This window comes from Podarcis erhardii (genome assembly GCF_964252035.2).
Source record: "Podarcis erhardii genome assembly, chromosome: 3".
Lineage (NCBI taxonomy): Eukaryota > Metazoa > Chordata > Lepidosauria > Squamata > Lacertidae > Podarcis > Podarcis erhardii.
In genome coordinates, this window is record NC_138507.1 from 35,320,260 (window position 1) to 35,337,604 (window position 17,345).

Below are 17,345 nucleotides of genomic sequence, written 5' to 3' on the forward strand. Positions count from 1 at the left end.
ATAATTTCTCCTGCAACTGTTTGTTTTTAAAGTACTATCTTTATCAATCCAGCAGCACTAACACATGGCAAAAGGACTAGCTATCCTTGGGAATTTTCACTAGATAACACTGGGAATACTTCACAGATTCAATTAAATACATCCCCCCTCCTTTATGTGTACATGTCATGCACACATACACACAAATACATAAACTCATCTGTAAGTATGTCCCAGCACACACAATGTGGCATTTCTCTTCATGAGAAATCAGGAAATTTGGTGTCCAAGGACAGTCATAAAAAGAAACGTTTCTGGAACAGAATACATTGACCAAATATGTGTGTGAAATTTCACAACTTCAGATACGCTCCCGCTTGCATGGCAGAATAAGCTATGCAAAACTGTCACTGAACAGAAGTGTTGCCTTTTTTATTTTTAAGTGTTAACTGTCATAAAAGCTCTTTTAGTTTTTCTTCAGGGAGAGTGGCATTTAAAGTCACTTTCCATTTATATTTTATCCAGTGGCCAAGGTTGGGGTGGGGTGGCAGGGAATATAAATCATATTTTTGTACAATTTAAAAATAGCAGCAAACTTCAGCAAAGGAACATTTCCCCTCCCCCATTTCCCAAATGTTCCCCGTGTTTGCACTCCATCATGTCTGGTATCACAATAGTTGTGTCCCCACACCTCCCATTTTCTGTTCCTGTCACTGCATTTCTAATAACAAAGCTAAAAGGTTTTTCAAGGTTACTGTGAATCACCTCAAGGTTTTATGGGGGGAAATCTAATGAAAATTATTGTGTGGGATTTTTTTTCTGCCTATTACAATGCCACTGAAAGATGTTGACTAATGTCACACACAGCTGAGACTTTGTAACTACTTGAAGACAGGGCTGTGATTTGTGAGGAAAAGCATTGACTTTCCCAATGATGGGCTATTAGCACCTCTAAAGCAAATGACCACAATTATTTCTATTTGTCCGCATATAAGAAATCTACATCATAATTTCTAATCAATCTCCATTTCAGCCTAGTAGCTTTAAATAATGGGTTTTCTGGAATGCATCACTAATACTATGCCCATGAGAACTGTAGGAAATAAGAGCTAAACATGTAAGGTAGAATTTTATTTGCTTTTGATGTGAAATTTTCAAACTAAATACTAGAAAAAAGCCCTTACGATTTGCTTTTTATAACTTTAGCTGAATATTGTAAAATGATTTCTGATGACTTTGACAAAGGCTAAATTCAGCTTTAAACTTGCTATCAGTTACATTCGTTGGATGATTTTTTCTATTAGTGTTGTGCCAAAACCATTCTCCAATTTCTTTAATGTTTTCTTTCGTGTCTTTTCTTATCACATGCCCCTGCACTTCTAGTGCCTAGTTCTCCCCCTCCTTGATTTGGATGATCATAAACGCTTCCCCCCATCCTTGGTGGGGGTATGTGATTTAGTCTGGATACTGTTGTCAGCTTTCCTCCCCCAAATCAGTTTAAAAGCAGCTGTGCCACCTTTTAATTTTAAGTGCCAACAGTCTGTTTCCATCCTGATTCAGGTGGAGCCTATCCTTTTTGTATAGGCCTCGCTTGTACCAAAATTTCCTCAGTGTCTAACAAACCCAGACCCCTCCTCCTCATCCTCTCATTCACTCAGCTGTGGCTATCTAGCCAGCCCTGCCTGGAACAGACAGTATTTCAGAAAAATCTTCCTGGAATTTCATGGCTTTCAACCTCCTACCTAGTAACTTAAATTTTACTTCCCAAACCACACGACAATATGTTCCCATGTTAGTGGTGCCAACATGTACCTCAACTACAGACTCTTCTCCAGCGCTATCTACCAGGCTGCCTAGAATATTTGTTGACATCTGTAATCATTGCACCAGGAAGGCAGTCTGCATGCACATCACAAACCAAGTTATCCAAAGATTCACTCACTACTAGGAGACACTCACTCCTGTTTCCTCAGCACAGGAGGGTAACATTATAATGTAAACAGTCGCCCCCTAATTCAGGGCCCACTGTTGAGTGCACATTCCTTCAAGTAAGCAGAAGGAGCTTTGGATCAAAAAACTGCTCCTTGCAATTTTGCAAAGCATACCCAGTTACCATAAAAATATGTCTTTGGAATCAGGGAAGCCCTAAAATATTCCATGGAAAGGGCATTTTTGCCATGTTTCATGGTGGATATCAAAATATGCGAATTGTTTTCCTCCACAAGATGAGTGAGGAACATGAGCTCCCTTCCTCCCTTCCCTCAAAAACCCTGTGGTTGGAAAAAGCAGCTCTTAGCACCTTCAGCACAGACCCCGGAGAGTCACAAATCAATAACATTAACAAGGCCATGCAGTCATGCCAAATACAAACAGGACACACTCTTTGACACCATGCAGAAAGAACAGAAATTGTATGCCATACCTGCGTAAAGTTCTGGAGGGGGGGAGGAGGGGGAAAAACAGATGCAAAATACCAAATTATTCCAAGAAACAAACACGTCTGAAGAAAATCTCTCTCTCTCTGTATAATGAAACAAATTTGCACCCATTGCTGATTATTTCATGGTTCATAGTGTTTCTTTAAGAGACAGTTTACAGTATGAGAGTGTTTGGGTCAAATTGAGAGTACAGTGTACATATTTAGAGACGGACTTAAGCTAGTCATGTCAGGTGAGTTCTCTGAGTCCGCTCTGAGCATGATTTGGTAAGATACCATCCATCATTAAGAATAAACTTACAAGGCCCCACATCCTGTAAAATCCATGGTCACTAATCCAGGATAGCCATTTCTCCCAATCAAACTGTGAACTGGACTTTACTGATGAATATTTGGAAGATGCACATACAGATTCATTAGAAAAGCAGAAATCTCAAGAGTTGCTGTGATATATATATATATATATATATGCTTTCGTAGATTTTCACGGGTACAGGAATGCAGGTTTTGGTGTCCTCGGGTGTCTTCCCGTGTAAAAGTTGGGGTGTCTAGGCGACGTTTCGACGAGGTCTCACTCGTCATCTTCAGGCTGGTGCTTTCGGCTTCTTGTTACTGGAACAGAGCAGGATCTCAGTGTTTGAGTTCCTATAAATACTGTAGAGGGGGTGTGGTGTATAGCCTCCAATGTTCTGGGCAGAGAGGAAGTTCCCAGGCTAGTGTGCCTTTTCTTCTTTTGTTCCTTAATTACTTGAGAGATATCTTGAGTGATTTCTTGAGTGATATCCTGAGTACCACTTAGGTGGGTCATTAGGTGTGGATTAGTTGTTAAAGTCTTTGTGTCTTGACCTCTTGAACTTTGTGAAGAGTTTTCCTGAGAAGATGGCTGTACTGTACTTAGTTGTGCTCTGGCTTGGCTTCGTGTATAGGGGCGAGCTGTGGTTTTGTGGCTTGTGTCAGCCAGATCTGTGTAGGGATTGCAGGGGGGTGCAGCATCCGGAGGTGCCACCATGGATTGGCTACTGGATGGTGTCTGTAATTCATCTGTGGAGAGGGTCTGGGTTTGGGTCTGGTGTGGTTGATTGGTGTTGGCGTTCTGTGTGCCTCTGGATCTGGTGTCAGTTTTTGTGGGGAGGGCTAATTTCCAGATGTCTGGCAAGCGGGATGTGTCGTCACGCTTGTTCATGTTGTGAGGGTGTTTCTCTATCTCGATGGCTTCCATGATTATTCTCTTGTGGTGATGTTCCGTGTTAAAGAGCAATTTGGAATCTGCAAAATTAATTTCGTGTCCTGTTTCTTTCATGTGTTGGAAAAGAGAGGAAGTTTTTTCTTCTTTTTTGACGGCATTCTTGTGTTCTGCGATACGTGCATTTATTCGTCTGTTTGTTTGTCCAATGTACGTGGCTGGGCAGACTTTGCAGGGTATTTCATAGATCCCTTGGTTTTCCAACTGGATTTTATCCTTGGGGTTTCTGAGGATATTGGCTATTTTTTGGTTGGTGCAAAAGGCTGTTTTGATATTGTGTTTATGGAGGATTTTGCTAATTTTATCTGTAGTGCCCTTGATATAAGGAAGGAGGGCCATGCCATTGTTTTCTTCTGTGTCATGGTTTTTGGGGGGTGTTTCCTTTTGGATTAGCTTCGTAATCCTGTTTTGCTGGTATCCATTGGCAATTAACACGTTTGAGAGATTCTGTAACTCAGTTGTCAAGTGGTCTTTGTCAGCCAGGCGTTTGGTTCTGGAGATGAGAGTCTTGGCTACGGAGTTTATTTGTGCAGGGTGGTGGTGTGATTGTGCATGTAAGTAGCGGTTGGTGTGTGTTTTTTTCCGGTAGATAGTGTGTCCTAGGGAGCCATCAGGTTTTTTGTAGATTAGGACGTCAAGGAAGGGAAGTTGGTTGTTGGCTTCTATTTCCATAGTGAATTGTATTTTGGGGTGTAAGTTGTTGAGATGTGTGAGGAAGCTATCCAGTTTTTCCTTCCCGTGTGGCCAAATTACAAAGGTGTCGTCAACATATCTGAGCCAAAGTTTGGGTTTGTGTTCTGACTTGTCTAAAGCATTGGTTTCAAAGTGTTCCATGTACAGGTTTGCGATGACCGGTGAGAGGGGTGATCCCATAGGTGCTCCTTCTATCTGTTTGTATCTTTGTCCATTGTGGATGAAGTACGTGTTGGTTAGGCAGTGGTTGGTCAGGTCCAAGATGTATTCGGGGGGATTGTATTTGTTTTGAATAGCTGTCAAGGCTTCATTAATGGGCACTTGTGTGAAGAGAGATACAACATCGAAGCTCACAAGTAGGTCATTAGGATGTAGGTTTTGCTTCTTTATTGTTTCTATGAACTGGAAGGAGTTTGGTACGTGTGAAGAGATGGATTCTGCATAGGGCTGAAGTTGCTTGGCGAGAAATTTAGCGAGATTTTGTAGAGGTGAGCCTATGGAGCTGACTATTGGTCTGAGTGGTGTTCCTTCTTTGTGTATCTTGGGGAGGCCGTAGAGTTTGGGGCATCTGGATGATTTTTCTCTGGGGATGATTCTTAGCTGGATTTCTTCACTGATAGGAGAGGCTTTTATTTTGGATTTGGTGGTTTTTTCCAGGTAGGTGGTGGGATCTGTTTTTATAGGTTTGTAGGCAGGATCTTGGAGTAGATTTGATAGTTTTGCTTGGTAGTCCGATGTGTTCATCACCACTGTGGCATTACCTTTGTCTGCTGGGAGAATGATTATGTTGTTGTCTTTCCTCAGGTTGGTGAGTGCTTTCTGTTCTTCTTTGTGTAAATTGCTTCTGGGTGGTTTGCTGGAGCAGAGGATGTTGGTGACTTCAAGTCTGATTTTATTGGCTTCATCTGGGTTGATTTTGGTTAGGCTAGCTTCGACTCCGCATATGATGTTTTCCGTGGGGATGCGTCTCGGGGCGACTGCAAAGTTGAAACCTTTGGAGAGTACCTTGGTTTCAGTTGTGGTGAGGATCCTGTCTGATATGTTATGTACTGTTTGTTTCATGGGTTGCTGTGGAGGGTGGCTGGGCTTCTGGCGTTTCTCTAGTTTGTGGAGTTTGTTGGTGTGTGTGTCTGTCTTATGTGAGGTCTCCGTTTCAGCTCTCCAGACGGCTAGTTGTTTGCATTTGTCCCAGAGTGCAGGGTGGATTTTGTTACAGAGTTTGAGGTGAAGAGTGAGTAGATCTTTGTTGGTTTGGTCTAGTAGGTATCTTTTCCTGTGTAGTTCGTTTCTGATTAGGGATAGTTCAGTTCGTTTCAGGATCCTTTCGGTGGCTGGGGTTTTAGAATGGAATTTAAGTTGGAAGCATGTGGGAATTAAGTTGTTGTCTCGGCAGTTGCGTAGGAACAAGAGATCACATAAGATGGTGGCTCTTCGGACTTCTAGTTTCTCGTAGGTTCTTGTCAGCTGGAAGGTTTCCTCCCCGTAGAGGTAAGATATTTGCTTTCGTAGATTTTCACGGGTACAGGAATGCAGGTTTTGGTGTCCTCGGGTGTCTTCCCGTGTAAAAGTTGGGGTGTCTAGGCGACGTTTCGACGAGGTCTCACTCGTCATCTTCAGGCTGGTGCTTTCGGCTTCTTGTTACTGGAACAGAGCAGGATCTCAGTGTTTGAGTTCCTATAAATACTGTAGAGGGGGTGTGGTGTATAGCCTCCAATGTTCTGGGCAGAGAGGAAGTTCCCAGGCTAGTGTGCCTTTTCTTCTTTTGTTCCTTAATTACTTGAGAGATATCTTGAGTGATTTCTTGAGTGATATCCTGAGTACCACTTAGGTGGGTCATTAGGTGTGGATTAGTTATATATATATGCAGGTTTTGGTGTCCTCGGGTGTCTTCCCGTGTAAAAGTTGGGGTGTCTAGGCGACGTTTCGACGAGGTCTCACTCGTCATCTTCAGGCTGGTGCTTTCGGCTTCTTGTTACTGGAACAGAGCAGGATCTCAGTGTTTGAGTTCCTATAAATACTGTAGAGGGGGTGTGGTGTATAGCCTCCAATGTTCTGGGCAGAGAGGAAGTTCCCAGGCTAGTGTGCCTTTTCTTCTTTTGTTCCTTAATTACTTGAGAGATATCTTGAGTGATTTCTTGAGTGATATCCTGAGTACCACTTAGGTGGGTCATTAGGTGTGGATTAGTTGTTAAAGTCTTTGTGTCTTGACCTCTTGAACTTTGTGAAGAGTTTTCCTGAGAAGATGGCTGTACTGTACTTAGTTGTGCTCTGGTTTGGCTTCGTGTATAGGGGCGAGCTGTGGTTTTGTGGCTTGTGTCAGCCAGATCTGTGTAGGGATTGCAGGGGGGTGCAGCATCCGGAGGTGCCACCATGGATTGGCTACTGGATGGTGTCTGTAATTCATCTGTGGAGAGGGTCTGGGTTTGGGTCTGGTGTGGTTGATTGGTGTTGGTGTTGGCTCTTTAACACGGAACATCACCACAAGAGAATAATCATGGAAGCCATCGAGATAGAGAAACACCCTCACAACATGAACAAGCGTGACGACACATCCCGCTTGCCAGACATCTGGAAATTAGCCCTCCCCACAAAAACTGACACCAGATCCAGAGGCACACAGAACGCCAACACCAATCAACCACACCAGACCCAAACCCAGACCCTCTCCACAGATGAATTACAGACACCATCCAGTAGCCAATCCATGGTGGCACCTCCGGATGCTGCACCCCCCTGCAATCCCTACACAGATCTGGCTGACACAAGCCACAAAACCACAGCTCGCCCCTATACACGAAGCCAAACCAGAGCACAACTAAGTACAGTACAGCCATCTTCTCAGGAAAACTCTTCACAAAGTTCAAGAGGTCAAGACACAAAGACTTTAACAACTAATCCACACCTAATGACCCACCTAAGTGGTACTCAGGATATCACTCAAGAAATCACTCAAGATATCTCTCAAGTAATCAAGGAACAAAAGAAGAAAAGGCACACTAGCCTGGGAACTTCCTCTCTGCCCAGAACATTGGAGGCTATACACCACACCCCCTCTACAGTATTTATAGGAACTCAAACACTGAGATCCTGCTCTGTTCCAGTAACAAGAAGCCGAAAGCACCAGCCTGAAGATGACGAGTGAGACCTCGTCGAAACGTCGCCTAGACACCCCAACTTTTACACGGGAAGACACCCGAGGACACCAAAACCTGCATTCCTGTACCCGTGAAAATCTACGAAAGCAAATATATATATATATATATATATAATACATTGTGTGTTTATTCTGATGATACATAACGGCTTGAATTTAGAATCAATGCAGAAATGGCACCGATATGTATTCACACACATACCGGTTTGTAATCCACTTCGTTGTAACATGGAGTTTCTTTTAAGAAACTGGATGAGCAAATGCCTCAGAACTGAGGGAAATATATCTACACTGAAGCCTACCTTATGATGACAGCCTATATTGTTAATAATTATTATATTGTTAATAGTTTAGATATCACAGGGTTCTCCCCTATGGGCGCTTCTCATGTATGCAAACACTTTGCATAATTCACACTTTGCAAAATTCACTTGATGTTGCTTTCATCAAAATGCTAGTCTGTATTCTCCCCATCTCCCAATTTAATCCAAGAAAAGTCCTATGGCTGGTAGGCAACAGATTTGTTCCGGATCTTCACTTGCACAACAGAACTTGTGTCCCTCTTCTCTTCAGGAGCACCCCATTCTCTCCACAAATATTCTCTAGTGGGTTGGAGGGAGACCCATAATAGGTTTCAGGGAATGCACAAGATATGGAGGCGGGAGTTACGTTGTGCAAGCAGAAATTCTTGAACTGATGAAACAAAAATTAGATGATGATGATGATGATGATGATGATGATGATGACGATGATGATGATTATTATTATTATTTAAAAAAACACTATTGTCAATGACCTGTTTGTAACCCATTCACAATATTAAGCCCCCCTCTGGAAACATCCAAAGCGGGCATTTTGTTGTTGTTTCACCATTATCATAAAATGATATTGGGGCCACCATAAGCTTATTACATCACTTGTTAATTTGCCCTAATAGTTTCACTATGCTACGCTGCATGAAAGGTTGGTCCTTAAAAATGTTGGCCATTATTAGAGATAATTTGGAGCTCCCAGTAGGGGTGTTTGACTGCTATTCTCTCAAATATCAACTAGGGAACCCAATACATTCAGGAAACATTAGCTGGATTAATGGAACAGCATCTTGGTGATCAAGGTGAGAGAGGGGACTGAATTCATTATCATTACTATGCCAGATTTTCCCAGAAATGGGGGGTATGTGGCCCTTCAAATGTTTTTGGACTACAACTGCCACTATCCCCAGCAGTACTGACTAGGACTGATGGGAACTGTACTCCAACAACACCTGGAGGGCTTCTCTGTGCCTGCCATTTGTTTTTTTTTTATAATAATATTTATTAAATTTTTAAACAATAATCAACATACATAACAACATGATCTTTTTCAATAACCACATTTCATTCTCATCTTTGGACTTCCTCACATCTCTTGTTCCTGCATTCTGAGCACATAAATTTTTCTAGCAAATTATTTACTTAATTCAGTTTATATCATGTAATTGTCCAGTATTAAATCTCAAATCTTAGAATTTAAATCACTCTTTTTTTTTTTAAGAACTTAATTCTAACATATTATTTATCCAAAATTTGTCTTTTCTTTCAGTCGCGTTTAAATTTATATTCTTTGTTACTAATTTGTTGGAGCCATATTATTACAGATCTTACATCTTTCTTAACATTCGTACAATTTACAGTGTTTTTGTAAATAGTCCTTAAATTTCTTCCAATCCTCCTCCACCAATTCTTCTCCCAGGTCTCGGATTCTGCCAGTCATCTCTGCCAGTTCCATATAGTCCATCAGTTGCATCTGCCATTCTTCCAATGTGGGCAAATCTTGAGTTTTCCAGCCTTTAGCGATGAGTATCCTTGCTGCTGTTGTGGCATACATAAAAAAAGTTCGGTCCTTCTTTTGCACACTCTGGTCAACAATGCCCAAAAGGAAGGCCTCTGGTTTCTTAGGGAAGGTATACTTAAATACCTTTTTCAGCTCATTATATATCATTTCCCAGAAAGCCTTCACTCTAGGACAGGACCACCAGAGGTGAAAGAATGTTCCTTCAGCTTCTTTACACTTCCAACATTTATTATCAGGCAAATGGTATATCTTTGCAAGCTTGACTGGGGTCATGTACCACCTGTATATCATTTTCATAATATTTTCTTTCAAAGCATTACATGCGGTAAATCTCAGACCTGTAGTCCATAGCTTTTCCCAGTCAGCAAACATAATGTTGTACCCTATGTCCTGTGCCCATTTTATCATAGCTGTTTTAACCGTTTCATCCTGTGTATTCCATTTTAGCAGCAAGTTATACATTCTTGAAAGTGTCTTAGAGCTGGGTTCTAACAGTTCTGTTTCTAACTTTGATTTTTCCACCTGGAATCCTATCTTTTTGTCCGACTTAAAAACTTCTTTAATCTGAGCATAATGTAGCCAATCTCGCACTTTATCTTTTATTTTCTCCATACTCTGCAACCTCCAATTATCTCCGTCTTTTTCTATTATTTCCCAATATTTCGGCCATTTGGCCTCCATATTGAGTCTTTTCGGGGCCTTAGCCTCCATTGGTGATAGCCACCTTGGGGTCTTGTTTTCCAGTAAGTCTTTATATTTTATCCAGACATTGAACACTGCTTTTCTGACAACATGATTCTTAAAGGCCTTGTGTATTTTAACCTTGTCATACCACAAATATGCATGCCATCCAAAAGCATTGTTGAATCCTTCCAAATCTAAAACATCCGTGTTTTCAAGAAGCAGCCAGTCCTTCAACCAGCAGAAAGCTGCTGATTCGTAGTACAGCTTTAAGTCTGGCAGGGCAAAGCCCCCTCTTTCTTTAGCGTCAGTTAATATCTTAAACTTAATTCTGGGCTTTTTGCCCTGCCAGACAAATTTAGAAATATCTCTCTGCCACTTCTCAAAACACCCCATTTTATCCACTATCTGTAGAGTTTGAAACAAAAACAACATTTTTGGCAATACATTCATCTTAATAGCAGCAATACGTCCTGACAAGGAAAGTTTCAATCTTGACCAAATTTCTAGATCCCTTTTAATTTCAGACCAACATTTTTCATAATTATCTTTAAATAAGTTCATGTTCTTGGCTGTTATGTTTACCCCTAGGTATTTTACTTTTTTAACCACATTTAATTCTGTCTCTTTCTGAAACCTTTCTGATTCTGAAGGGGTCATTTTTTCCCCAAAACCTTGGTTTTTTGCTTGTTAAGTTTAAATCCCGCCACCCGACCAAACTCCTAAATCAATTGCAATACCCTTTTGGTGCTGGGCTCTGGCTCCTGTAAGGTCAATACTAGGTCATCTGCAAATGCTTTAAGTTTATACTGTTTCGCTCCGACCTCTGTGCCTGCCATTTGTTAATTAAATGATATAACCAGCTGATGTTTTCCTATCTTTCTTTGACTGAAGGTACATCATACCAGAGCCATCTTCATGGATGACAAATTCTGTATGAAAGGCAAGACGGATATAGCCACCTGGGAATCTTAGCTTAACTTTTCTTAAAAACCAGGGTTTATTTCACATTAACATGCATGGACTAATTTTATATAAAAAATATTGGAGTGGAGTCCCTGCGTGGATATTTGATCCTCCTTGTAACTCATGGTCCCTGTTGTCCTTCAGCCCTATGCCCAGTCCAATTTTACACGCTTTCAGCCTTGGCTGAAGTATTTTGTGAGAGCCCAAAGGTTACTAAGGTGGTAATTAAGCAAATCAAAATGCCCATGAACAGATTTTGGCATGTCTGTTCCTGACAAATCAGGCCTGGGTCATGGCAAATTTCAGCAGTGCAATTGAAGTTATGTCATGCTTAGGACCTGAAGGCTATTCAACAGACATAGACAAACTCGGCCCTCCAGATGTTTTGGGACTACAATTCCCATCATCCCTGACCACTGGTCCTGTTAGCTAGGGACGATGGGAGTTGTAGGCCAAAAACATCTGGAGGGCCGAGTTTGCCTATTCCTGCTATTCAACATCCAAATGGATTTAACAAAATCATTTGGTGATGCTGCACCAAGACCTACAGCAACCAGAGATAAAGTGTTTTAAATTGGGAGATATTGCTTCCATATTTCAGGAGAGTCTCAGATCTGAGAGATATTTGTGTTATGATAGCAGCAACTCTCCATTGAGCCATATCACAAAATGTGTAGTCTGTGATCACTGAAAGCTAATTGTTCATTTGGTCCATTATCTTTACTCTCCTGTCTCGCCTCTGTCACGAGCACTTAAAAACCTTTTACTTATAATCCAATTTCTAATTACCACTACCCATAATAGTCTCCTATACTGAAAACTCTTCTTATTATTCTAGTTATTCTCCATTTCCCCCTCTGAGCTGCTCTTGTTGACTTACCTTTCTTTACAAAATGTTTAATGGTCAATTACAAATTCAGCTTTAATCTTATTTGGTATATATTTGGGGACATGTCATTGGGGCTGCAACAAACAGGAACACATTGTCTTTTAATTGAAGCACAGCAAAAAATAAATAAATGACTGAGTCACGAAACATTTTGGATCAAAGAACAGTTTTCTTTGTCTGACATCATGGAAATAATTAAAAGAATATTACCTCAAATCACTCAACCATTCTGCACTTGCTGAATGTTAAAGAATACTGTACTAAGTTGTATTCAGACATGAACATGCTATGAATCTTTGTCTCCTTTCAGTAACCAAAATGGCTACTAGAACAGAAAAATTGTTCCAGGTGTGATCTTCCTTACATAGAGAAAATTTATACTTCTCAATTTTACCATACCCCAGATATACTGGATTTGCTGATACATTAGTCATGTACTTTTCATTTCATACTTGATGCTGCATTCTTCTTCTTAAACCCTACTGTGGCTTTGTAGCCATTTGCTGCATTACCTGTGTGGGATAGCCAGCCTCATATAACCATCATGCTTAAGTCTTATTAATACATGAAGAAGTTAGTGCCACAGAATAAGCTGTCCCGCCATGCTTAGCTATGCCTACTTCCCCTCACCTGTGGAGGAACTAGGTAATCAGGCCTATTGTTATCGCCCAGTCTGCTTGAAAAGCTCAACATGTGAAGAGGTAAGCTGGTTGCTCAAGCTTAGCTGCATGGCTCTAACAAGCCTGTCTTGAGTTTCTGTACAAATAATTTAAGCACTTTCACCAATTTATAGCTAAGCCAAATTTTACTGCCTGCACAACTTTTCTGACAGGTGTATGGCAAAGTGCATGAACCTGACCTTTGAACAGTTTGTAGGTAAACCATTTTTTAACTTACCAAACGTGTGGTCTTTTCTTATGCTGGGGGAAGAGGGAAGTTTTGAAATTCACAAGGGCAACTTTAAAAGCCCATATTTCCACACTTTATTTGCTGCATATGTTGTGGTTTTTAAATCTCTGTTGGGGGTTCTCTCACCACACAGTACTTGCCCCAAATCTGGATCTTGGCATCCAGGAATTAACCTTTCATGCTTATTTTTTTCTTTAAAGGAACAGCCTGGCCATTTGACACATTTTAGTTGCTCAGGACTTCAGAACCTATCACTATTACTAGCTGAAGATCACCAGGTGTTCTGGAGGTGCATTGTGTTTACATCTCTGTGCCATTAGGACTAAGATACGCCTGAATGCATTCATGTTTTGCATATTCCTTTTTCATGGTGAATTAATTGCATGAGTTAGGCTGACATTGGAGGGTTTGTTTATGCAGGCCCCAGTTCAAGTTGAATATGCAATGGAGTGGAGCAGTGAGATCAGTGCTCACTCCTGAGCCCCACTACATATAAAAATTACATGCTGGGGGACCATGCGCACACTGGTGCTGTGCAACTTGAAAAGGCTAGTTATCAAGAAAGAAGAGTTCTGTCTAATAGAGAAAAACTGAAGCAATTTTGAGTTTGGGGGAAAGGTGGACAGACTGAAAACCAATGCATAGACAAGAAAACTGAGAGAATGGAAGATTTATAAAATATGGTCTCTGGAAATATCATCAAGATATCCTTAAAGAAAGAAGCAACAAACGTGAAGGAGAAGAAAAAGAAGAAGTAGAAGCAAGGGTGAGTGGCTTATATCCAGAGTGAGAGAGGCTAATTGCCCCCAAAGGAAGTTCTGAAAAATGTGCACAGCTCAATTAGGTAGTCATTGGGTAGAAAACAATGTACTTATTCCTTTTCTTCTTGTTGTTCAGAAGACTAAAGAAGGTGACAGGTTTATAACCCCATCATTTTCAAGGACATCTTCTTAGTCCTCTCTATAGAAATGATAAACCATGTTTATACAGATCTCCTTTAGGAAGGCGGAAGCATAGCAGTGCCCAGACAAAATTAGACAAGGAAGATTCTAAAATTTACAAACCATGGCATTCTGCTTAGATGGGTGAACGTTAAGATCTTTTATATAGCACAATGTATGACCCTAAAAATAGATACAACCAGGGCTTTTCTTCAGCCAGAACTCAGTTCAGGCACCTCTCAGGTGGGTGTCATTGCCACTATATGAGAACAAAGTGTTTGTGGTGAGTTCCAGCACCTGTGTTCCTAGAAAAACAGTACTGGGTATAACCTCCTGATCTAGAGTTAGTTGTGCTTTGTTCTCCAACTCTCAACAGGGGCTATGTGTTGCACCCAAAGGAACTTGAAAAGGCACTTTCATTTGGGCAAGGTAGCCCCCAATGATTTCCCCTGCTCCACCCTCGGTGTCCCATTCCAGGCCTTTCCTTAGTGCCCCCCCCAAAAAAAAACCCTAAAGAGAGTTTGGTTGGTACAGATGACTGCTAGTAGCCATTGATAGCTTTATCCTCCACAAATTTGCCTAATGATTTTTTAACCCCATCCAACTTGGTCCAGCTGATTTGATTCTCTGTTTTCCCCTTTAAGGCTGAATTTCCACATGTTCAGATTGATGGCCAGGGCAACATCCTACTCATGAGTGAATATCCGGAAGGGTGTTGACATTTGTCACCTCCTTAAGGAGGCGCCCTGTGTTTATTTTACTGCCTGCTGATTTTATATGATAGTTAAATTGCTTTAATTTCATAGTTTTAATTGTATTTTAAAAGTAGTGGGAGTTTGTTGGTTAGTCTTTGTTATGCATAACATTGATGAAACTGGTGCTATTATAGAACGGGTCCCCACACTCCAGAAAGGCACAAGGCCAAAAATATGCTAGTCGCAACTTTATTAACTTCAGCACATAAGGAACTGCAGCAAACAGGATTGCTTAACTCAATCCAAGCAGGCAGCCTGAGAGGGGAGGCTGATGGCAGCTTCTCTCCAGCCTCTCCTGTGCTTCTCCTGAGCACCGCATCAGTAAGTTAAATGGCCCATACCTTTCTTCCTTCCAAGAGGCCATGTGCTACCAAGATCCTCTCCTATGTTTGTTATGTTTGTTAGCATCTCTTCTAATAAATAACTGAACTCTTTCAGCAGATGAATAAACAAAGTTTATTTCACATTAGTCACAGCCTCAGAGATAATTGGCTGGTCACTTTTGAAGCTCGCTCTGAGAAAATAAAGGCCTAATAATGCTGCTCGGAAGAGTGAAATGAGTTCAGACAAGTGACAGAAATGCTTTCTAAAGTTAATTATGTTTACTTTCCCTTCTCCCTCGGTGTTCATTACCTTTAAATGGAGTCACACATTGGCAGTAGTAATTACCAGGTTGGTCAATGCAGGTGCCTCCATGCTTGCAAGGATACGAAGCACATTCATCTATATCAGTTTCACAGTTCATACCTTTGAAAAGATAATTGAAGATGCAGCAATTTACTAAGACAGGCAGGTGTCAATTGATAATTGTTCAATTTGTACCTCAAGATTCCAGATCCATTCCATGCTGAGAATCTCCTCGAAATCAAACAAATAAGAACTTTACACACAGTATATTATTGTCAGAATCTATTTACTTCACACTCACGACTTAACATTCTCCCCTTGAATTATGGTGACATGTGCCTCTATACAGCTCTGCAAATTACTTCTCAGTATTCTGGGAATAAGCCCTTCTGCAACACATTTGACTTGTGAATGGGGAGGATTTAGCTCAAATGTGTAGTGAAGCTGCTTCTTATAGTGAACCCTGGCTCTATTCTGCCAGAGAACAAACTACTGTCTGGCCATTAAGTATGGCCCAAACCAGGCATAGGCAAACTCGGCCCTCCAGATGTTTTGAGACTACAATTCCCATCACCCCTGACCACTGGTCCTGCTATCTAGGGATCATGGGAGTTGTAGGCCAAAAACATCTGGAGGGCCGAGTTTGCCTATGCCTGGCCCAAACCATGCATGCTTATGGAAAAAAAACATAAAGAGCACAGCATGCAAAACTTTGTTTCATTTCAGTCAAGGTTGCAAAGTGTCCTTGTAAAGTACTCGGGGAGCAATAGAGATGAAGATGAGAGGTTTTCATAAAAAGATTATTATTATTAAATTAAGAAAGTATAAAAAATAGCATTTTGATGGCTAACTTACCCAGAAATGGAAGGAGGGGAGATAAGGAGTGAGATGGCTGCAGGCCACAGAGGTTATATGGTCTGACTGTTTCAGTTTTTGAAGCCAGCATTCTGGACTAAGGGTTGGATCCAATGTTAGTCTTATTCAGAGTAGGCCCACGGGTATTAATAAGCATGGCAAATTTAGGTCCATTAATTTTTATGGGTGCACTTTGCTTAAAACTTAGTTGGATGCAGGATGAGCCTATGATAGCAAGAATATTCTTTTGGAATCACTTGGGGCTATACTGTAAAGAACTTTCACCCATCTGGAAGTGCATGTCTGCTAACAAATGAGACTTGGAAGGTCCAGGTAGGTTGAGGAAGACTCAGGGAGCTTTAGAGAAACTCAGGAAACTCGTGGAGGTCAGTGAGAATAACAAAAGCAAGGTGATCGAGCAGGCTGCTGTGGCCCCTTAGCCCCCTCCGTTCATTTATTAAATCATTTAATATTATTCTAATAAACAACACAAACATGCCCAAAGAGTGCTATGGTGTTCCTTTGATTCTATCAGGATCCAGAGTGTTAATTATCTCAGGAGGCCCCACAGCAGTGTATGGAGGCTGAAGAGACTTTTGTCCTTTTCAATAGACAACTTCTATGGGAAACTTCAAGTGGATTTTATCCTGGCTATCTAGAACTTTCCAGCCTTCCTTTCCAGTCAAAATGAAGCCTTTTGAGCCATCAGAAAGGAGACAGATTAGTGCTCTCTGGCAACAGTGATCAAGCACATATTTATCATCCCTTTGCATACATGTAGTCACGGTCCATTCTAGGCATGGCCCTGCTGTTTTTATTTTGGAAAGGTTCACAGATGTGGCTGGCAATCCAGTTTCTCTGGAATGCAAGTGAACCATTAAGTTGGGGAAGATAAAGAGAAACAAGAAGGAAGCAGCAGCAAATCTTGAAGGCTACTCTTCCATAGAAAACAGGATCCATTATGGATGCTACTCACCTGTGAAGCCAGAAAGGCAGACACAGTCATATCCACCAATAAGGTCTGTACAAGTTGCATTATGGAGACAGGGGTCTGAGTGACATTCATTTATGTCGATTTCACAAAGTGTGCCTATAAAGTAGTGGAAGGAAAGAAGACAATATTTTGCAGCATCCAGATGTTTAATCATGACTATGATTTTGTTTTGCATTTCCATGGAAAGCCACTTACTCCTCGGAACTTTCTGTCAGTAACGTTATTATACTTTCAACCTGTCACTCTAAAGCGTTATTCGAGATATTTCACTGGTTTACTAAGAAGGCACACAAAGAACAAAGTCTTCACTGACACTGAATTGATTCTCAAGACTCATGGCAGGCAATTTCCTTATCAATTTGTATCAATATAAAGGGAAGAGAAAAGAA

At 41.1% G+C, this 17,345-nt stretch overlaps 2 protein-coding genes across 3 annotated transcripts in view; both read right to left on the reverse strand.

Moving 5' to 3' along the window:
* EYS (eyes shut homolog) overlaps positions 1-17,345 on the reverse strand; it is a 499,923-nt gene that overhangs the window by 457,346 nt on the left and 25,232 nt on the right. For both annotated transcript variants that reach the window (XM_081856657.1, XM_081856658.1), the window contains 2 exons: positions 16,939-17,052; positions 15,114-15,227 (listed from right to left, as the gene is read on the reverse strand). In XM_081856657.1, the coding sequence (XP_081712783.1) occupies positions 15,114-15,227; positions 16,939-17,052 (228 nt within the window). The remainder of the gene's footprint in view (positions 1-15,113; positions 15,228-16,938; positions 17,053-17,345) is intronic.
* On the reverse strand, positions 1,817-7,618 carry LOC309338617 (uncharacterized protein; the record flags this gene model as incomplete). Its single annotated transcript, XM_081855937.1, has 3 exons — positions 7,267-7,618; positions 3,209-6,547; positions 1,817-1,878 (listed from the first exon to the last, which is right to left on the reverse strand). The coding sequence occupies exons 2-3, from the start codon at positions 5,961-5,963 to the stop codon at positions 1,817-1,819; spliced, it is 2,817 nt and encodes a 938-aa protein (XP_081712063.1). The 5' UTR covers positions 5,964-6,547; positions 7,267-7,618.